This window comes from Peromyscus leucopus, chromosome 3, assembly GCF_004664715.2.
Source record: "Peromyscus leucopus breed LL Stock chromosome 3, UCI_PerLeu_2.1, whole genome shotgun sequence".
NCBI classification, from domain to species: Eukaryota; Metazoa; Chordata; class Mammalia; order Rodentia; family Cricetidae; genus Peromyscus; species Peromyscus leucopus.
The window spans coordinates 23,941,922-23,964,306 of record NC_051065.1 but is presented as its reverse complement, the minus strand read 5'-3'; the positions used below and the strand labels follow the sequence as shown (position 1 = coordinate 23,964,306).

The 22,385-nt window shown below is 39.9% G+C and overlaps 1 protein-coding gene across 12 annotated transcripts in view; it reads left to right on the top strand.

Moving 5' to 3' along the window:
- Positions 1 to 22,385, top strand: part of Akap9 (A-kinase anchoring protein 9) — a 127,092-nt gene that overhangs the window by 61,693 nt on the left and 43,014 nt on the right. For 11 of the 12 annotated variants that reach the window (XM_028862667.2, XM_028862666.2, XM_028862678.2 and 8 more), the window contains 4 exons: positions 112 to 317; positions 6,181 to 6,410; positions 20,224 to 20,386; positions 21,385 to 21,597. In XM_028862667.2, the coding sequence (XP_028718500.1) occupies positions 112 to 317; positions 6,181 to 6,410; positions 20,224 to 20,386; positions 21,385 to 21,597 (812 nt within the window). The remainder of the gene's footprint in view (positions 1 to 111; positions 318 to 6,180; positions 6,411 to 20,223; positions 20,387 to 21,384; positions 21,598 to 22,385) is intronic. The other variant, XM_037203528.1, reaches the window with a different exon arrangement.

Here is a 22,385-nt window from a genome sequence, read left to right as displayed (position 1 = left end):
AGGTGTGCACCACCACCACCCAGTTCTATAAAGCATTGTTGTGGCATAATCAGAGATGTTCTGTTTAGTTTTTAATTAAGCATTTTAACAAATGATTCCTTTTCTGTACAGACATGCTCTCCAAAAAGCCAATAATAAACTTGTCAAGATCCTGTTAGAAGTTGCCAAGACGACAGCGGCTGCTGAAGAGACAATTGGCTGCCATGTTCTTGGGATTTTGGATAGATCTAGCAAAGGTCAGCCAGCTGCCAGCCTGCTTTGGAGATCAGAAGCAGACCTGTCTGCAAAGCCTGGTGTTCAAGATGCAAGTGGAAGAGGTAATGTTTCCTATACTGTTGAAAAGTCTACATCTTCAACAGAGGCTCAATTTAAGGCACTCCCAGTGTATAGAAATGTATAGAAAAGTACAGAAGGGAGAGCAGTCAAAGTTTTTTGCAACTATTGGACTGTACTACACAAAGACTTACTGTATAGCATTTGCAAATGGTACCTCAGGGCTATCACCATATATACCCAGGGTTACTACTCTGCCTGTTTTTCTTTTCTACTGATAAAGAATAATTATGCATTGCTACTCAGGACTCTCACATCCACCTGTTAACTAAGGAAAGGTTAAAATGAAGAGATTTTTAGGAATCTAGCACTACTTGAAAAGATTGACACGACTCTTTATAAACCTGAATTGACCTTGGTTTGGACTGTCCTCTGGTCAGTCCTCTGTGCCTTCTGGAAAGTGTCACGTCTGCATTTGGGGACCAAGTCTGCCTTCCCTTCACCGTCGTGTTAGTTCTCTGCTGTGCGGGCTGGACTCTTCCTTTGGCTTCTTGCCATCACCTTGCTGACTTCTAGTTGCTATTATTTTTTTCAGTTCCTTATTTCCTGCTGAGAAAGAATCAGGAAATCAAAAGACAAAGCTTTGTCAGATGCAGAGACGTAGGGTCTGAAATCTGGGATTCAAAGATTAAATCTAGTTACTTCCATCCCTCACCCAAACTCTCTCCCCAGCCAAAGGCAGCTCTTCCAAAATGCTATTTCATGATTTTTGAGAGCATTTGGCTTGCTAAGCTCTGTGGAGAAATGAGAGGAAAACATCCAGTTATAGATGCTTTGCATAATTACAGGTTGGGCAGCAGGGTGTTTCTCAGCTGAAAGGAAAACTTGATTTAAACTTTAAAAAAAATTAATTTAAGAACACTTTAGTTGAGTTCAAAGGCAATTTTTACAATACTTTTAGTAAAGTAATAACTGAAATAATGACAGTTTTTAAACTTTCTTTTCAGATTTACTATTTTTATAGTTGGTAGATTTATTTTACAGATTAACATTTCTCCTGAGTAAGCTCTAGAGCAAACGGTATTTTTTAATGTGTGTGGATCCTAACATGTAGAGAACAAGGTAATATTTAAACATGTAAAAGTGTTTAATCAAATTAAACTTGAAAAAACAAAAACAACGAACTGGTTTTACTTAGCCATCTAGGGAGGACTTTTGCTGTTCTACTAGGGGAGCTGAGACAGGGTTGATGGCCAGAGTCAGAACCACCCTGAGGGGTGGACGCAGACACTGTCAACAGTTGTCATGGGTACTAAAACATTCAGCAAACATCATTGAGCTCACCTCCCAAGCAGTTCGCTGGAAGTTACAAAAGGGCTAAGTTGGCAGATTATCTCCAGCACAGAAGATTGTCTTGATGTTTATTTACTTTGAGAATGTAGACCTTGAAGGACTTCTGATCCATGATGCTTCTTATACATTACATCCATATTTTCCAGTGTAGGTGAAATGTTTTTGTGTCCATTATTTTTGAATGATAAGCATCCCATCTGAATCCAGACATGTCTTGGATTTGCAGAAACTGTGTTTGAGCATTTTCTCCGTTCTTCCTGCTCTAGAGCAATTCAGATTACTAAGAGCAGGAAGCACTGGCATTCCCACAGGAAACAAGATCAAAACATAGCTGATATTTTGCTTAAAAACATTTTCTTGTCTTAATCAAGTAAGTCCTTAAAATATTATTTAACTGGTAACCAGTTCTAAAAGAATAATACCACAAGAGGAAAAATTAAATCTAGAGAAGCACAATGTATAGAATGTTATTTCAAAGATCATTTTGCTAGCATTAACATCACTGGTTACAGTGTGTGCTCTCCAGTTGACATTTTATGTTTTTATGATTAGCAATGCTGTTGATTTGTTAATAATTTGGCGTGGCCATCAGTATCATTAAGGGACACTCACAGATCCAATTTTCATTTTTAAGTAAATATTGAATTAAAATAACTTATAATTTTAAATGTTGAATCTTTCATAAACTCCAGTAATGTACTGGCTTTACAATATTACTAATGTGCTCTGTATGGTAGAATTCATCCTGGCATTTCTTCATATTTTTGAATGGAAGCATTATAAAAGCTAAAATACTCCTTTAATTTTTTTTAATGTCTCATTTGACATAAAAATTAAGTTTTAATCTAGTTATCAAGTGACTTTTACTCTTCAGTTTTATGTATGGCTTTTTTCTTGTAACACATATGGCCCATTTTCAATCTTCAAGTCTGAACTTGTTTAGATTTTAAACAGGTATGGACTTGCTAACTGTTGAAAAAATAATTGATTTGTTAATATTTGCTTCCTTGTGAGAATAAACTTTTATAAAGTTGAAAGGCAAGGTTAAGCTAGTGTGAATTCACTTCCGTCTGAGGGAATGGTAGATCACCTGATAAAATGGGGTCCTGGAGCTGTGTTGTGAATTTCCTTTAGCTCTGAGATCTCTTAGAGGAGAGATGTCTCCTCTCCTGGGAAGGCAAGGAATGAAAGCTTGTTTTCCGTGGCTTCCTTTTGGCATAGTGCTGTGCTGTAGAACAATAACAGCATACTAATCATGAACTTGAGCAAATTTAATAACTCTCACAGATCTGTCTCCTTCCTTATTTGTTTGTTTGTTTTGAGATGATATTTGCTTTGTGTACCAGGCTAGCCTTGAACTTACTATCTGGCCCAGACAAGAGGATCTAGGCAGAGTCATCCCAATTCCTGGACTACTACCCAGGGGAGACCCTACCTAATAACTAACACCAGACCATGAAGCAAAAACTGCTAAGTGTGTTTCACCGTTGTCTTTTGGGGGGTACTAACTTAGTTTTTTAATTAGCCATCCCAGACACACTGACATTCCATGACTCTTACATTGTGCATTGTTTTGCATGTCCTCCATACTTTGTGCTTGAGATTCACTGTCGTGTGTACAACATCTTCAGTCTCTTGCTTATCGATGCCCCTCAGACCACAAGTCGTGTGGCATTCTTCATACTATTTGGGTGTTTGTTTTGTTTTGAGGTTTTTTGTTGTTGTTTTTGTTTTTTCTAGACAGGGTTTCTCTGTGTAGCTTTGTGCCTTTCCTGAATCTCGCTTTGTAGTCCAGGCTGGCCTCGAACTCACAGAGATCTGCCTGCCTCTGCCTCCCGAGTGCTGGGATTAAAGGCATGCGCCACCACCGGCCCTGCGAGTTTTTGTTTTTAAGTATTGGTTGGTCTCAGCTTTGCCCTCCAGAGTAGATTGTAGCACACTGACGAGAGAATAGACATTTACCAACTTTACCAACCTTAGTAACATTGCTATTCTCAGACAACCCTAACTAATTTAACTAAATCCATACCAGTTTCTCAGTGCTGGCCCGTTTGTCCAGGTAAAAGTTTATCTTTTAAAGGCTCTCTTTCATCTCAGTCTGTGCCTTTCTGTCTGATTTTTTTAATTGAACTTGTTTTGTTCTGTTAGCTTATGATAACTATGAGACTCCCTGTCCTTCTTATTAAATGCTGTCTCTATAACAGATGTATCTACTTCAAGTGTTTCAACTCTCATCTTTATAAAAAAGACTTAAAAGTTGCAGACCCAAACTTATAGCATGCTCTACGGCTGTACACATCCTGTCAATACTTTCTTCATTTTCGTGGCCACAGTATAGACTGTCTCCTGATCTTTTGGTGGGTTCCTTAATGATTGCTATGGTTAAGAATCATCTGAGTTAGAAACCCAGAGTCATCCCCCCGTTTTCTTCTTGCCCTGCCTTTTTCCTTCAGTCATGTCCAGCTTGTGTCCTCTCCCCATCATATTTCATGACTTGTGTCCTTTTACACCATCATATTTTATCACTTCTCATTGGGTAGTTGAAATAGCCTCTTAACCAATCTATTCTTTTCTATGTATTCTTAAAATTTGCTTCCTGATATAAAAATTTGCTATTATCTTCATATTTAAAAATAGGATTAACCCTTCCTAATCTTTAGAAAAACCCCCAAAGTTACAACAAAATCTAAGACAATTCACAACTTGGATCCAGCCTGCTTTCTAGTTATCTTCTTTTAAAATTCTCTCTTATTGTTAAAAGACTAGTGTTTCCATCATTTCAGACTATTCCTTTGCCTCAGATTTATCACATTCTCCAAACCCATGAAAGACAAATGTCACTAGAATGCACTCAGTTTCACAGATGGAGATAGTATATGGCATAAGTAGTTTTGTTCCCTCAGTACCAAGTAAAAACTCTTGCTGTCATAGCTTCTGCAGAAATATCATTTATTTCCTAGACAACTTCATTTGACTTAGTAAATGTTACAGTATGTATTGTACTGTACTATTTGCTACTTTGTATATACCATTTGAATCCCAAGATCATCCTGAACTATAACACTTTTGAAATACTTGTCCCATTATCATGGGATTTGATTTTAAATACATGGTCTAATATAAAGAAATACTAGCATAGTAGTTGTGCTTTTCTTTTTAATTTGGAGAATAAGATGTAAGGTAAAAATTATGTTGCCTGCTATACCAGTGATTAGAATTATAAATTATGTGTAGTAGTAAATTTTGGGGGCTGTAGAGATGGTTAATCTGTTAGAGAACTTGCTGTTCCTGCTGAGAAGCCAGATTTGGTCCCCAGCACCTACATGGTGGCTTAGAACTTTTTATAGGCACACACAAGGTACATACATACATGCAGGCAAACAGTCATATATATAATCGTTTTTTAAGGTAGGTGTTTAAAATTGTGCCCTAGAATGCACACTTTTCTGGTTTTGTATTCTGTTACCAATGATCTGTTCAGTAGAGGTGATTAGTAGGTGTGGTTAGAAAATCTGCATCTGATTTCATGGCTCTAGCGTGCTATTGTGTGTGATTGTGGCAAGCTCTAGCATGCTATCCTGGGTGAGTATGGCTAGCTCTGCGTGCTATCCTGGTGAGTGTGGTGAGCTCTAGCTCTGGTAAACTCTTCATTACATAAGAAATAATAAGAAATCAATATTGTGAATAAAAGTAAATTAGTCTGTACTTTTTTCCTTCATACTCCTGCAAATGTAGCACATAACAAAATTATCTTAGTGCATTTCAAATCAAATCAAATCACTCCCCTGAACAGGCTCAAAAGTCAAAAGGTCTGGTCTAGTAATTACAAGCACTTGCTCTCTTTTTCAGTGTACCTGGATTGTTCCACTGCATAATGAGATTGGGGGTGGGGTAATGGCGGTAGATGGTGTATGCTCAGTCACATGTGTTCATGGTCACGTGTGTTCATGGTCAACATCAGGGGTCTTCCTCAGTCACTCTCCACCTTATTCTTTGAGACAAGATCCCTCATTGACCCTGGAGCTTCAGCATTTTGCCTAGACAGTCTGTCCGTCTAGCCATCTGTGTCGTCTTCGTGTGTTTACCTTCTCATTACACTGTAAAGTCTGTGAAGAGGGGACCAGGCCTGGTTACTCAGGAGTCCTCGTCACTTTTCAAACACTGCATGATACCATTTGGTTAAATAGCTATTTTAAGTTGTCTCAAAGGTTTTTTTAATCAGACTATAAGTGTAGCTCAGTACACAGTACATATAACTAAAGCTCCAAAGTTGGTCCCCTGCACCACAAATAATTTTTCCCTCAAAGAAAAGATTCTGAGTAACCCAAGTAGTAATTTCTGTGCTCTTATTAGCACAGCACTATCCTTTCCTAGTCTGTCTTACTTGCTAATCAATATTCCTACTTTGCATATTCATTTTGTTAAAAGTTGTTATTTGAAGACCTTGAAATTGTAATGATTCAAGTTTTCATTTGACTTGATATCTTCAGTTACTTAATGTTGTAACTTTAAATATTCTCATTAATTTATGCCTTTAACTTACTATTATTCTAGTTACAGATGAATCAGTACCCTCTTATCCTGGAAGTGCTATACCAAGAACTGACAGCAAGTGGTCACAAGTGACTGAGAAAGGAGCAGAACTGTCACAGCAGTTTGGGACAAGTGGTCTTGCCGGACCTGAAATTGACCCTGAAAATGTTGAACTGGTGCTCAATGTCAGCTCTCGACTACAAACGGCAGTTGAAAAACTCCTTGACGCCATAAGTGAAACTAGTAGTCAGGTAACTTTGCTATCTTCAAGTCTCTGCTGAGTTAGACATGGACTTAATGGTTCTCTCTACTATTCCACAGAGATTTGTCAGACTTTCTTTTAATGATTGCTAGTGTTCAAGCTGGGTCTAGTGGAGCAAACCTCTAATTCCATCTATTTGGCAGGTCTGGGCAGCTTAATGATACCCTGCCTTTAAAAAAAAGTGTGAAAAAAGATCCAGGACTATAACTCAGAGGTCAAGTGCTTACAAGGCTTGTGCAAGGTACACTCTCCAGCACTGAAAAACAAGTATACAACAAACAAATAAATACATCACAGAGATTTTGACTCTACCATTGTTGGAAATGTTCCATTAAAATCTCTCCTTCGAAAGCTTGTCTGGACTTGACGTGCTGTAGAATGTCTAACATAGTCCCATTACACTCAAACATGGGATCCCTTCACATCCATTTTACATATATGAACAGGTTAGTTCATATAGAAATGCCATACAGGGCATTTCTGGGTAAGAAATTAGTTTGGGACATTTTTTAAAGTAGTTTTTAAAAATCAAAACATTTCAAGGATTTTGCTACTGTATTTATAAATTGGTGCTTTCTGTCTATATAATTTTTACTACACCTTTTATGATCATTGACTCTTAAATTACCATGTGCAGAATTTTAAAAATTATGTGCTGTTTTAAAATGAAGAAATGTACTTATCTTCAAAAGGTTTATCTGAAGACAAGTGTGAGTCTACAGCTGTCATTATCAAGTACAGACTAAATCACCATTGTCATTATTGTCTCTACTCAAATCTTAAAGCAGGTTCTGTGAAACACGTTGTGAGGTTGAACAGGTGACTCCTTTGTCACTGGTGAGGTCTGACTCTTCTTTGATACTACTTCTTCACTCTAAGAAATGGCGCGGTCCGGCCCGTTCCTATAGTAGATAGCTATGGGAGAGCAACTGTGGAAGACAGTGTTATCATTACATTTTAACTCCATTATTTAACTGTTATTTCTGGGCCACCCACTGGAGCATGGCCAGCCTACCAGAGACCACACCCCTAAGGAGACTGACTCCCTCCAGCAGCCTTAGACTGAAGAGCCCCTCAGCCAAGGGCGTGGTCCCATGTGCCCTCCCCCATCCCTGCTGCACCCTCGACTGCTTTGATCTTGTGCTGCCGCGGCGGTGGCCTTCATAGCTGCTGGGGGTGTAGGAGTGCGGTAGTCTGCCATGGTTAGAAAACATTTTCCCTATTCCTCCCCAACTCTAGCTCTGACATCTTTCCACCCTCTTGAGCAACACACACAAGTTTTTGTATTCACTGTTGGATCTTGCCTGTAGTGATATTACTGTGCTAGTCTAATGATTTTATGTTTTGCTCATTCATTTATTTATCCAGAATTTTTCTAAAGTGTGAAAGTACCTATCCTTTCATTTTTATGCATTTAACCTGGTCAGAATTATGGACTTGGGACTGCTTTACCTGTTGTTTATAACTTTATACTTTATAGTATATACACAACTCAATAGTTACTTAGCCAGGCGGTGGTGACACACACCTTTAATCCCAGCACTAGGGAGGCAGAGGCAGGAGGATCTCTGTGAGTCAAGGCCAGTCTACTCTACAGAGTGAGTCCCAGGATGGGCTCCAAAGCTAAAGAGAAACCCTGTCTTGGGGAAATAAAATTTGTGTGCCATAGTTACTTGTTTTATTCCAGCTTCAACATTGAGAAGTCTTCCAGGCCAGCTTTTGTACCCTTTGAGAAGGCTTTTTCTTTTGAACATTTGTCCTACAAGATGCACCTGTTTGGTATTTTCTCTGCCCCAGCTTTAGGAGTAACCACTTCTCCAAAAAGTACATGTTCCTTTGATTAGGAAACACTACTTAAACCAAGAGCTGGGTGCTGAATGTGCTTATAGTTACTTGGATATCATAGCTCCTGTTAGTGAGTAGTTTGAAATTATGTGTCTGTATGTATTGTGTATGTATGTACATTTACATACCCATCATTTGGGAAGTAGAGGCAGGTGGATCTCTTGAGTTCAAGGCCAGCCTGGTCTGCATAGTGAGTTCTAGGATTGCCAGGGCTGTGTAGAGAGACCGTGTCTCCAAAAACAGCAATAAAATGTATGCTGATACTCTGGTTCCTGTCAGTAACCTTCGTCTTCCTTCCCCGCTTCTTTGAAAGCGTTTTCCAACAGTGAGGGGAGATTTTCCATTTCTCTTGTGTTTTCACTTCTGCCTTCAACCTTGGTTGATTCCTAAGTAACTTCAGAATGGCTAATCTGTGCCTTTAGGGGAAACCAGTGGGCTAACTTCAGTTTGTAATAATGGATATATAGATAATGCTTTTGGTCGTAGCCTCATCGTATGCATCACAATACAGTTTTTCAAAGTTCCTTATGATACTCTTTTCTCCCTTCCCCTACCAGTATGACTTTTCTTCTTTAGACTCAATTTGTGAATTTTTTTCACTTTGGTTTCTTCCTATGGGTTTCTTTTTTAATTTGCTGAAATTAACTCTGAGTGGACAGTTTTTCCACTTGAGTTATGTGTACCTACACTGAAGTCACAATACAACCTAACTCCATCACCCCAGTGTGCCCTGCCTGGTTCTGCTCTTTACAGTCAGCCATCTCCCACTCCCTGCCTTTTGCAAACACTGGCTTCTGTTCCTTACCTATGCAGTTTTAATTTTTTAAGAGTATCATGAATGAAATCATATTTATATACTCTTTCAAGTCTGCCTTCATTTGCCTTAACAAACTGTGCTTATGATTTGATTCTTCTATGGTGTGCATAATGATTGGGGGGTGGGTGCTCCCTTTTGTAAATGAGGAATATTACATTGTATAGATAAACCAATTTACGCAGTCATTGCTGGTAATGATGGGGGAGGGTCGTTCCTTTTTGTAAATGAGGAATATTACATTGTTTAGATGTACCAGTTTATGTATTCATTACTTAAAGGACATAGAGATGGTTTCCATCTCTGGATATTGAGATTCTCAGTTTTCAAAACCAGCACTTTGGTGCTTTGCTAAAGATAGACTGGAGTCCTGGGGAGTAGTGGGTACACTCTGGAGTCCTGGGGAGTAGTGGGTACACTCTGGAGTCCTGGGGAGTGGTGGGCACAGTCTGGAGTACTGGGGAGTGGTGGGTACACTCTGGAGTACTGGGGAGTGGTGGGCACAGTCTGGAGTCCTGGGGAGTGGTGGGCACAGTCTGGAGTCCTGGGGAGTGGTGGGCACAGTCTGGAGTCCTGGGGAGTGGTGGGCACAGTCTGGAGTCCTGAGTGGTGGGCACAGTCTGAAGTACTGGGGAGTGGTGGGCACAGTCTGAAGTACTGGGGAGTGGTGGGCACAGTCTGGAGTCCTGGGGAGTGGTGGGCACAGTCTGGAGTACTGGGGAATGGAGGGCACAGTCTGGAGTCCTGGGGAGTGGTGGGCACAGTCTGGAGTCCTGGGGAATGGAGGGCACAGTCTGGAGTCCTGGGGAGTGGTGGGCACAGTCTGGAGTCCTGGGGAGTGGTGGGCACAGTCTGGAGTCCTGGGGAGTGGTGGGCACAGTCTGGAGTACTGGGGAGTGGTGGGCACACTCTGGAGTCCTGGGGAGTAGTGGGTACACTCTGGAGTCCTGGGGAGTAGTGGGTACACTCTGGAGTCCTGGGGAGTGGTGGGCACAGTCTGGAGTCCTGGGGAATGGAGGGCACAGTCTGGAGTCCTGGGGAATGGAGGGCACAGTCTGGAGTCCTGGGGAGTGGTGGGCACAGTCTGGAGTCCTGGGGAGTGGTGGGCACAGTCTGGAGTACTGGGGAATGGAGGGCACAGTCTGGAGTCCTGGGGAATGGAGGGCACAGTCTGGAGTCCTGGGGAGTGGTGGGCACAGTCTGGAGTCCTGAGTGGAGGGCACAGTCTGAAGTACTGGGGAATGGAGGGCACAGTCTGAAGTACTGGGGAATGGAGGGCACAGTCTGGAGTCCTGAGTGGAGGGCACAGTCTGAAGTACTGGGGAATGGAGGGCACAGTCTGAAGTACTGGGGAATGGAGGGCACAGTCTGAAGTACTGGGGAATGGAGGGCACAGTCTGGAGTCCTGAGTGGTGGGCACAGTCTGGAGTACTGGGGAGTGGAGGGCACAGTCTGGAGTACTGGGGAATGGAGGGCACAGTCTGGAGTCCTGAGTGGTGGGCACAGTCTGGAGTACTGGGGAATGGAGGGCACACTTGCAGGTCAGGAACACAGAAACAAGCTCCAGAAGTCTTTTGCCCAGCTTACCAGTCAGGTGGTGAAGTTATAATTTGAACCCAGGCAGTTTAACTTTAGAGTCCATGTTCTTAGTCAGTACTTCTGCCCTCTGAACATGAATGAAATGACTCACTGTCGTATAACACTGATAGGTAATGTGGGTTCAAACTGAAAAATGAGTATTGAAATCCTGGCATCACTAGGACCTTCCAAGAACCATTTCAGTGGAATAGCAGAAATGAAAGCCTGATTCAAAAGAGAATGAATTGAAATGAAGTGAAGAATTAAAGACAAGGAAAAACTAGGTGTGTGATTGAGGAAATTTATGACAGTTGGCTAAGTACGTTATTGTAAAGCACCCTATGTTGAAGAGCAGTAGACAGTTCTGTATTATGAGAGTTTATGAATGGGGTGATAATCACAGATCAGAGTCCATTGTGAAATAAATTATTGTAACTTTTTACTAAAAAAGAGATGTAGGAGGTAATTAGGATATTTTAGCAGGAAAAATTATATAGAATGTATGTTTTTGAGAGGTTCCTGAAACAGTAAATCAGGCTGTACCCTGAGAGGGTGGTAAACTTTAAAACTCAGTACAGAGTTTCATTATTTACTTACCTTCTACTAAAATTACACCATGTGGTGGGTGGATGGGCAGAAAGGTGGTGAGGCAAGAGGGGGACTCAGAACTTTCCAGGTGAGAAGCGGCAGAGAGAAGTCCTGGCAGGTGGGAATTGATCCCGAGTGTGTAGGATGTGGTAGGGATTGGTATAGTTCACTGGAGAGGCACACTGAAAATGGAGGGAGTGTCTCAGGCTGGAATCCTTCCAGGTCAGAGGGAACTGAATTATGGGTTCCGTTTCAGAGAAGCTGCGCTGTAATACAGAGCTTAAGAAATGTGGGAAATTGTGGATGCTATCAGACATCTGATAGCCTGAAGGTAGTCTGGAGTTTGGAGAGGACTCAATTAGAAATGTCATCATTTCCAGGAATTTGAAACTATGATTTTGCTTCTTTTTCTCTCCCCTTACCCTCAAGGATCAGTCTTACAAAAACACACGTCTGAAATTAAATTCATCACAAGCTTTATGGTCTTAGAGGAACTACAAAATGATGGGGGCGGGGTTGTACTCGTAGAATACTGGTATATAAGAGAGAAAAGACATAAATCTAGAGTGTGTACATCTACAAGGGATATTGAGAATCAGAGGTGAGTAGAGAGACATAAGAGTAATTCCATAAAAGCCCAGTGAGGAGTTTCCAAGAGTGTTAAAGACCGAGAAGTTAGGAATGCTAAAGGTTTAGAATCCTTTGCACACTTCCATATGATTGTCCTCAGTGACTCTGGTTAAAACAGTTTAATAGGGTGATACAGGAGAATTGAAAGTTCAGACTTAAGCAGTAGAAGAAATAAATCAATCTTGTGGCATCTAGTTTTAACGTAAATAGAACTGGCGTGAGAAGGGCAGAGTGGTTTTTGTTTTTGTTTTTTTCAGATTGAAATCTGATTGATTAGCTGTGACTGATGCAGTCTCTTCCCAGCTCCTTGAGGGTGGGAAGATAAGGAGCCCTGAGCATAAGGGGACAGTATAGACTCTGTGCCAGACTGCGGACTGTTGCAGGTGATCGTGACATGATAAATTTCATTGTAAACGTCCAGAAGTTTAAGTAAACATTGAACAGTCATGGTTCATTTGCTCCTTCCTCCCTTCTTCCTTCCTTTCCTTCTTTTCTTCTTTTTCTTTCTCGGTGCTCCTATATGTTGTATAATTTTAGTAGAAGATAAGTAAATAATGAAACTTTGTACTGAGTTTTAAAGTTTACCACCCTCTTAGGGTACAGCCTGATTTAGTAAAAGAACTAGGGAATATTCACACTAAGTTTCAGGGGACCAGACGAGTATCTACCTGGATTGTAACCTGTTTTCATATAATAGATTAGTGTTTGGCTTTATGTATTCAATTTGAAATGTCATCTACCCAGTGGCAGGTCTCAGTCCATGTAATGTGTTTATTTTGATGGCCTTCTCATTTGCTCTCCTGGGTCACCATAAAAGCGTGTTTGTTCTACATGTTTGCTGGGACAGCCTGCCTTACAGTGTGATGGAGATGCTTGGAGACAGTCGTCTCCACACTGTGGTCTGTCCTGCAGTCTCTGGGCTTCTGTAGAGAAGAAGCTTTGAGAGGATGGCCCACAGATGCTTGTCTTTTGAATCATGTAGAAATACAGTTGTCTAGCTTATGTGAGCACATTTCCCATGACCCAGAGGTGTTTTACAGAGCCTTGGATTGTTTGACCTGAGATTCCCTGGAGAGTCTCTTGTAAGAACTTGAATGAGGAGTCCCTTGCACAGAGCTAACTGACTTGATCTCACTTTTAGGAACAGTGAGCTCTAAGACACCTGCTTCTGTGTTTTCTCAAAGACGAATCTGAGGGTTAAACAGTCCACTGAGATTTTGATTTGTCATTGTCATGTTTTAAATATAGCTATAATTTTACCATCAAGAGGTATTTCTGACTTACTTAACTTTTGAGAGGGCTCTGTAAAGTATTATGCAGGATTTAGCCCTTTCTTATATTTTGGTTGTGAGCCTCACCTTTAACGGCCGAGCCATCTCTCCAGCCCTAGCCCTTTCTTAAATAATGTAAATAAATAAAAAGAGCAACAGACATGTTTATAATTCAAAAGCAATAGTTTATAGAGAAAAAAGTTAAATAGCTTCACAATGTATGATAATATTGAAGGTTGTTTTATTGGGGGAAATACTCAGCTCTACACTGTAAATTAATAGCAAATATGTATTAAGTCTTGATCTTCTAGAACTTGATGGTAGGCATAAGTTAGTCTGGATATTGATACTTTTAAAAAAAATTGAAGGTGCTTTTTAGAGGGGCAGGGAGGTTCTAGACAGGGTTTCTCTGCGTGATAGCTCTGGCTGTCCTGGAATTCGCTTTGTAGACCAGGCTGGCCTTGAGCTCACAGAGATCCACCTGTTCTGCTTCCTAAGTGCCACCAGACTTATTTTACCTTTTTTATTGTAAGGACAGTCATGCTTTTTATATGTAAGTTGAATTATACTAGCATACTGGGTTTTTTTTTTTTCTCTAAATTACCTTAGGGTGCATGCATGCATATGTCTGTGTGTTGTTTATTATTATATTTGTTGTATATAGGTGTTTTGCCTGTATGTATGTGTACCACATGCTTGCTGGTGGTGCCCATAGAGGCTTAAAGAGGCTGTCAGGTTAACTGGGGCTACATATGATTGTGAGCTGCCGTGTTAGTGCTGGGAATCACGCCCCGGTCCTCTGGAAGAGCAACAAGTACTCTTAATCATGGAGCCATCTCTCCAGCTCCTAGTGTATGTAGTTTCTTGCTTTAACCTGTGTTCCTGGTTATATAAGAATGCTTTTTACAGACTTTTGTTTTATATAAATAGAAGCAAGGTATGCCTGCTTCTAAAAATGGACAAAAGCAGTAGAACATACTTGGAACTATTTTAAGTGAGGGTCTTCTTGAACGTGGATTAATAGAGTATATTATCAGTTACTGCACTGTTATTATCTTAGTCACTGTTTATTGCTGTGAAGAGACACTGTGACCAAGGCAACTCTTACAAAAGAAAACATTGAATTAGGGGCTTGCTTACAGTTCAGAGACTTCGTCCATCATGGCAGGGAGGATGGCAGCATGTAGGCATAGTGCTGGAGAAGTGGCTGCAAGCTACATCCTGATCTACAAGCAGAGAGAGAGGGGAGCATGGGCTTCTGAAACCTCAAAGCCCAATCCCAGCAACACACTTCCTCCAATAAAGCCATACTTCCTAATCCTTCTAATCCTTTCAAGCAGTTCCCTCCCTGGTGACTAAGCATTCAAATACATGAACCTGTAAGGGTCATTCTTATTCAAACTACCATAGTTATCAAGAATCTTTCCCCATGCTAAGTCATCTTAACCTATTATATATTCTTCTTGTTGTCTCTTACCTGTGCGCTTAATTCCTACCCTGACTTAAGTGATACTATGTATAAGTACTATTTTTTGCCTACATGGTTTTGTTCTTTCTTCAAAAAGGAGAAACAGAATGCCAGATTATTAAAATAAACTAATTGTAGAGAAAATAAGGAAAGAATATTTTAAGGGAGAATTTTTAGGCTGGACATGTATCTTCTGAACCCTCATTAAAATCACAGTAGAGAGGCTGAGGAAGTGCTCAATGAATAAGAGTGTTCCTAGATCCAATCACAAGAGCCTGAGTTTGGATCCCTAGCGAGTATGTAAAAAGCCAGGCTTGGCCCTGTTCTATAAGCCCAGCGCTTGGGGAGAGACTGGAGACATGAGGGTTTGGGGGCTTCCTGACTACATCCTAGCCAAGTTCAGTAGAGACCATCTCAAGTAGAAGGGCAGAGAGCAGTGGAGGAGCCACCCAAAGTCGTCTTCTGATTTCAGAATCTTTTCAGTGCCAATTCAATGTACGGTCAAAGAGATGGCTCCATGGTTAAAGCATGGCAGCACAGTGTGAAGGTCAGAGTTGACCCCCAGAACTTACAAAATGCAGGGTGGGTCTGGTGGCTCATCTGTAATTCCAGTCCCAGCAGACAGAGTTAGGGACACCCAGAGCACACTGGCTAGCAAGACAAGCCACATTGGCAAGCTCTGGGTTTGATGGAAAGACCCTGCCTCAACAAATAGAGTGGAAGAGTAATTCAGGATGATTCCTGATTTCCACCTCGGACTTCCACATACACATGCGTGCGTGCGCGCACACACACACACACACACAAATGGAAAAAAAAGTAAAATTACATGTAACTGCAGCAGTAATGGGGTTATTCCTCCATCTTGTATAGATGATAAGACATCTTCCCCAATAACATCTATAACAAGAGTCCCCAGCATATAGAGACCTCTCTGCTTTGCTGCTTCCCAGCCTATGGAAAATCTGTCTGTCTGTCTTTCTCCCCCACCCTCTCTGGTGTGTATGAGGTGGTGGTGATAGTGTTCTGTTATTGTTTTTTCTTGCCCTGCTTACTAGTTTGCTAGGAAGAATTTGAATATCAGCACAGACTATGTAATGAGAATTACTATAAAACCAATTTTCATGGTATTGCCTACTTACTTTAGTATAGGTTTTTCCATTTAGATAAAGATTTTTGTGGGTTTAGCATATTTAGTTACAGAATAGAAAACAAAAGCAAAAAAATAAATGTCCATTATTTAAAGCAACTTTCATTATTGAGAATCTTTAATTATCACGAATATTTTTTAAGTAAGTTATTTACCTTTTAAAATTCTGAGCAGCTGTCTCATTGACCATTGCTTAAGTTTTGGGAGCTGCCAGAGATTGGCTGGTGATCACAACTCGGCCTTTAACATTTTAGTCAGGGCCCACAGGCTGCTGTAGGTAATGTAACTATTATAATGCTAAATTATATATATTTAGCTTTTAAAAGGACATTTTCCTTAACATGCACTCTAGAAACTGAAAATGGGCTGTAACCAAAACATATATAGGTCAGTGGCTTCTTAAATGTCTTGTTTCTAATGAAATACCAAACAGATTCTAATTCAGTTTTTCAGAAATAATAATTTTTTATATACTTAAATTAATAATGTGAACACAATCATACTTTATATTTTATATTCTTAAAGCAACATTCTAGTGGGATGGAAAAATCCTAGCTTATCTCCAGAGCATTATAAACTTGTCTAAATACCCTTTTGAAAGCTCTGACGTGGACCTCGGATCCTGTTCGGCAGGGTTTAGCGTGGGCGTGCTGACTCACATTCCACCTGTCCATGTACCTATAGGGACAGACTTGAACCACACCCTCTGCTGTGGCCTGTTCCTTAGGGGACACTGACTGAGACCTTTAGCTCAGCGTGGAGGTTATTTGAATACTCAGTGCAGAGGAGCTTTTCCTTTTAGTTGTGAGGCTTGAAGAGCAAGAGAAATGGAGCAGTGTTTCTCAAGAGTGCTACCATGGAGATTTACAAGCTGACCTTGCCTGCCAAGATCTGCTTGGAAGGCCTAATTATTACCTTAGACACATTGGATACTGAGAGCAGTTTTGTTGCTTAGCTAATTATATCTTTATAATTTTATTCTTTCATTTGTCAAGGATTTAATTATTCTAGTTGGAACTATTTTTTGTTTGTTGTATTTATTATTGGATTGTTTGGGGGTGTTTTTGCTTCTGTTTTGGTTTTTGACCTGATAGACTTTTGTGGGTTTTGTTTTGTTTTTGAAGCTGAATTTTTGTATCAGCTTTTTGTTGTTCAATTTATATGAATTAAGTTTGCTTGTGAATACTAAAAAGAAAATCTTGCACTAGTATAGGGTGTCTTGATAAATTAAAAGGAACTTTGTAATGTAGTAAAATTAAACAACAACAACAAAAAAAACCCGGATGGAACAGAAGAAGCTTGGCAGCCTTATCTAGAATGGATTCTTACAGGACTTATTTGGCCACGATCCAGCTCAGTGGCTCTTGGTTGGAAGAACAGGAGGGAGACATTTATGAAGTTGAATCTCGTGTGCCTTTGCCGTATCCTTATCCTCTGTCTGAGCATTTGGATGAAAACAACTCAGTAATCGTCAACATTTCTATTTTTCATTTTATTCACAAAAGAAATGGACACATATTAAAGCTTATTTCTAAAATCTCCCTGCCGACCCCTCCTTATTCAGTAAGTATACAGTAGTACTTTAGAAATGTCGTAAACTGTAATGAATTGAAGATGTCACTGTCTTTATAGAGGTTGAACGGAGCAGACCTTTGCTTTGCTCTGGTTGGGGTGTTACTCCTCACACACCTGAGGTGGGTTCCTCAAACCCCAACTTCACTGCTTTTGACTTCAGATAGTACAAAGAGCGAAATATTAAATTTCTTCTGTACTCAGAAAGCTATTTGAAAAGATCCTTCCTATCCTAAAGTTTGTGTGTCCATCTGTAATGCTGATCCAAAATTTAAAAAACGTAATGAGTGTGTTTGAGAGAATGGGTATGATGCCGCCTTGACTGCCCAGTGGATTTCTGTGCCAGATGGGGCATGTTTGTGATCGTATGCCCTGTGGGCTGCAGCTCTAGACATAGGAGAGGGAGCGTGTATTCGGAATTGTTTTTTACACCCCCAGGGCCTTGTTTTCTGTTTTAATAAGCTTATTAATTCTATAGAGAAATATAACCTTCTCAGGTTTTAATGTGAAATATATTTTGTAAACACTGCTAAGGTTAAATGCCCACTGTAAAAATGCCTACATGTTCAGGATTTCTGGTTCATAGGATCTTTAAATGTGTTGTGAACATTCTCTACGGGCTATTCAGCATTTTTTTATGACTTGCATGGCTTTACCTATAAATCTTAGCTAACATTTAACATGCCGGATGATTGTTAGAATAGTTTTGCTACCTCACCAACAATTTTTTAAGTGACAGAATATTTACTAATGCTTTACTTTGCCGAGAAGTAAAAGCTCTGAATTTTATTTTTTCATATATTGCCTGTTGTTGCACACAGTAGGACTCAGTCATGCCCTGCCTGGGGGGAGGAATTCAAGTATGATTTAGGGAAGACTTTGAGGAGGACCTCTGTCCCAGTGAAGTGGGACCTGGTTGTGCTGTCCTAATGGGTCTCATAGCTTTAGTCTGTCTCATTGCTTCCACTTTTTGGTTTGGCTTTTCCTTCTCCTTCCTGTCAGGAATACTAGCTTAAATCTTGTGAAATGAGAGGTAAAGGCAAAGGTGTGGCAATTCACTCCTATAAAGCAGGGTTTTATTTTATTGAATTTCTGTAGTAAACTTGAAATATGGAAAGAAATGCACCTTATTGGGCTACAGCCCTGAACTCTTAGAGTTCATATTTTTAGTAGATAACATAATTTACTGGAGAGGTTTACCTGTATATGCAGAAGTGATTGATACTTTTGGAAATAGCTGTTGCAACTAAATTAAAAAAGGTATTTGTGTGCAGATGAGTTCATACTTTCTAGTCATGTTTCTTTACAATCTAAGTAAATGTGTATGTTACATTTAAAAAGAATAAATCCTTTCCCAATTAAAAGTATTTATATAAAAGTTTTATCCTTTCGTGGTGATATATTTTCCATTTCATGTGAATTCTCATTGAAATAATGTTTTAAGTGATAGTTTAACATCTTGTTAAAACAAGAATAATTACATGTGGATATTTTGGACATTTATTTAGAGCAGTGGTTCTCAACCTGTGGATTGTGACCCCTTTGGGGATCGAATGACCCTTTCTTAGGGGTTGCCTAAGACCATTGGAAAATATATTTATCTTACAATTCATAGCAGCAAAATTGCAATTATGAAGTAGCAATGAAAATAACTTTATGGTTGGGGGTCACCACAGCATGAGGAACTGTACTGAAGGGTGGCAGCATCAGGAAGGTTGAGAAGCACTGATTTGGAGTGGCCAAAGGCTTAGTGACACTGTAGTCTCTGTTTTACCGTAAATGGTACTCAGATGTGAAGCACAAAAGTAATGTTAAGTGTTATATATTAATCGTTATATTAGTACGTTATTGATGTAATTGATATTAATGTATTGTTATTAATAAATCTATTTTATTATATTAGAATTATATTTAGTTGTATCTTAATATTAATGTGTTTTATGATATGTTACTTACATCTAAGCTACAAACCACTATATATTTGCTTATATTTTAAATGACAAGCTTGGTAGTTTGGTCTTTGGGATGTACAGAGTACATATAAACTTACAGATTACCAAGACTTGCTGGGACCCTTTGCAGATACATACAACTGCTTGGTTTCGAGAGCTTCAGACTCATAGTGACTAAGACAGGTCACAAGGAAGGCCCTTTAGGGCCTGAATGACACCAGTCAGGGACAGTGCCTTTCTCTGACCTCACACAGCTGTGGCTCCAGTCTGTTCTGCCATCCTTGCCATCCACAAAAGTGCATGCTGATAGCATTTGAAGGGTACTCGATTTTTGTGTTATGCTGATAGCATTTGAAGGGTACTCGATTTTTAGTTTCTACAGTCCAAGGTTTTTCAATCAACTGAGTGTCTACAGAAGCTTTAAAGTTTTCACAAATTCTTTCAGAAGTACAAAGCTTTTACTTAATAAGCATATGTGTTACAATTTCATTTATTGCATCCTGTGATTTTGTTTTTGATGCCATGTATTAGTAGTCTACCACAAAGTACAGTCAGTACTGAAGAAATTAACAGTCAAAATGTTACTGGTTTGTCCTGGACCACGTAGTTTCTGGAAGTCTATAGCAAATATAGAGAGCTTTGCTTCACTAGATCTCTACCTGTTTGTATGACAGAATGTATGTCTACTGATTTAAAGTAGGAAACATTCTGTAGCTTGATAACACTGGCCTATGTCTCCTGCAGAAAGTGGCATTCAGCAAATGTGTGTGTCTGCGTGACTGCTACCTGCTGCTAACATGTGCTGCAAGTATTTGGCTGTCATTGACTGAGCTGCCTTTATTTGAGATCCGTTCTTAGTTTTTGCTTGTTTGTGAGAGGTGACACTGGACCCCAACACTTACTTCCCTTGTGTTCTCCTGCCCTCCTGGTTTAGCTGGAACATGCGAAAGTCACACAGACAGAGTTGATGCATGAGTCCTTTAGACAAAAGCAGGAGGCAGCGGAGTCACTCAGGTGCCTAGAAGAACTGCATGAACGCCTCCAAGAGGAGTCGCGGGCCAGAGAGCAGCTGGCTGTGGAGCTGAACAGAGCGGAAAGTAAGTGCCTTGGTCACTGAGGCTGGAGATGGTTCAGTCTGAAAATAGACTTGGATACACAGCCAGGTTTGTAAACCCCAGTCTAATTAAAGTGACCATTGAAAAATAGTTAGAGTTTGTCCCCTGAGTTTCCCTAAGCACACACACACATTATAAAAAGAATTTATAGAATTAGAGATAACATTAAAAAATTTAGATGATTCAGGCCTGGCGTGGTGGCACATGCCTTTAATCCTAGCACTTGGGAGGCAGAGCCAGGTGGATCTCTGAGTTCAAAGCCAGCCTGGTCAACAGAATGAGTTCCAGGACAGGCTCCAAAGCTACATTGAGAAACCCTGTCTCAGGAAAAGAAAAAAAAAAAAATTAGGTGATTCAAAAGTAGATGATGGTAAGTCTGAGATAATTCCTAAAAATGAGAAAACTAAGGCAAAAGCTGTTATTTGGGTGGTGTAAGGTCATAATTAAACGTCATTACAGACTTTATCCTCTAAAACCCTCTTCTATTCTCTCAGGGTGTTGGCCTTCTAGAATTTCTTAAAATGTCAATCTTCTCTATTATAGTTAAAATGTGGTTCAGTTCACAAGCATTTGATGTATTTTAAGCTCCCAGGAGCCTGTCTATTTCTGTCTGATGAACTGAATTATATATGTGTGTTGTGGTACTTTAGTATAGCAAAGTACTAAACAGTTTGGGGAGATGTCATGTATGTGTACAGTAAACAAGAAAAGGTACTGCAGAATGGCAGTGAAGCTCAGAGCAGGCTTTCAGTAGGATGAAGTGATTGAAAGTTTTGCTAACAGAATGGCTTTATTGTTAGTATTAACATCTAATGGTAAGCTTGGCCTAGATGTACACATCTGCAATCTCAACTGAGGCAGGGGGATCACAATGTTCAGGCCAGCTTAGGGTATAATAGTGAGACCCTGTCTCAAAAAACAAAACCTGATAGTGGATTTAAATTAGATGCAATTCAATTTCCCTACATTGTGTCTTACAGGTATTATTGATGGGTATTCGGATGAAAAAATTGTTTTTGAAAGAGAAATCCAGGAGAAAACGTACATAATAGATCGGCTAGAACAGGAGCTGTTGTGTGCGAGCACTAGACTACAAGAACTGGAAGCTGAGCAGCAGCAGATGCAGGAAGAGCAGGAGCTGCTCTCCAGGCAGAAGGCCGCGATGAGAGCAGTGGCTGGCCCGCTGGAGCAGCGTAAGTACCGAGACTTTGTATCATGTGTTACTCTTCTGTGTCCCTTCTTCAGATGCTCATGTGACAGATTGTCCTCTTCAGTGCCATCATTTACATATTTATATGCACACTTGGAAAATCACAAGAAAATATACTTTAAAGGCAAATGAGTTATTAGCTATTTTTTTGGAATATTTTCTATTTTGCCTTTTAAAGATATTAACTGTTAACAGGAAAAGAGAATTATTTATTTATGCTCAAAAAGATAAAAGTAATGAGGCTGTGTGTTTTGGAAATGGGCACAACGGAGTTCTTTTAGTGGGAGAGAGGTGAGGAGAATGTGAGCACTGACCTGGTGCTGGTCATGAGCAAATGTAGGCAGTGTGGGCTTCCAAGATGGAGAGACTCAGAGACATCTGACATCTCATTAGGAAGATTCAAAGAACATTGAACGTTATAATGGCTAATTTTTACATCTTGATCTTAAAGCTTATTGAGTGATAAATATCTGTCCTTGTGACCATGGACTTTGAATCCTGTTTATTGAACCCTCTTTGATCTTTAAATGAATAGTTGGGATCTATACATTTGGAGTGTCTCTAGTTTCATCAACTTAGAAATAAAACCTACATTTTCTCCCTAGGGATGCTCTGATTAGTTTAGCACAGGTTTAGGACTGGAATTTTTAAGGTTAAAAGGTCTCATGTCATATATACAAAATATACAAGAGACATGGAACTGTGGGTAACAGTGATAACCAGTGATGTCAACTTTTTAATGTGTGCAAATATGTGTTATCGTATTTGAGA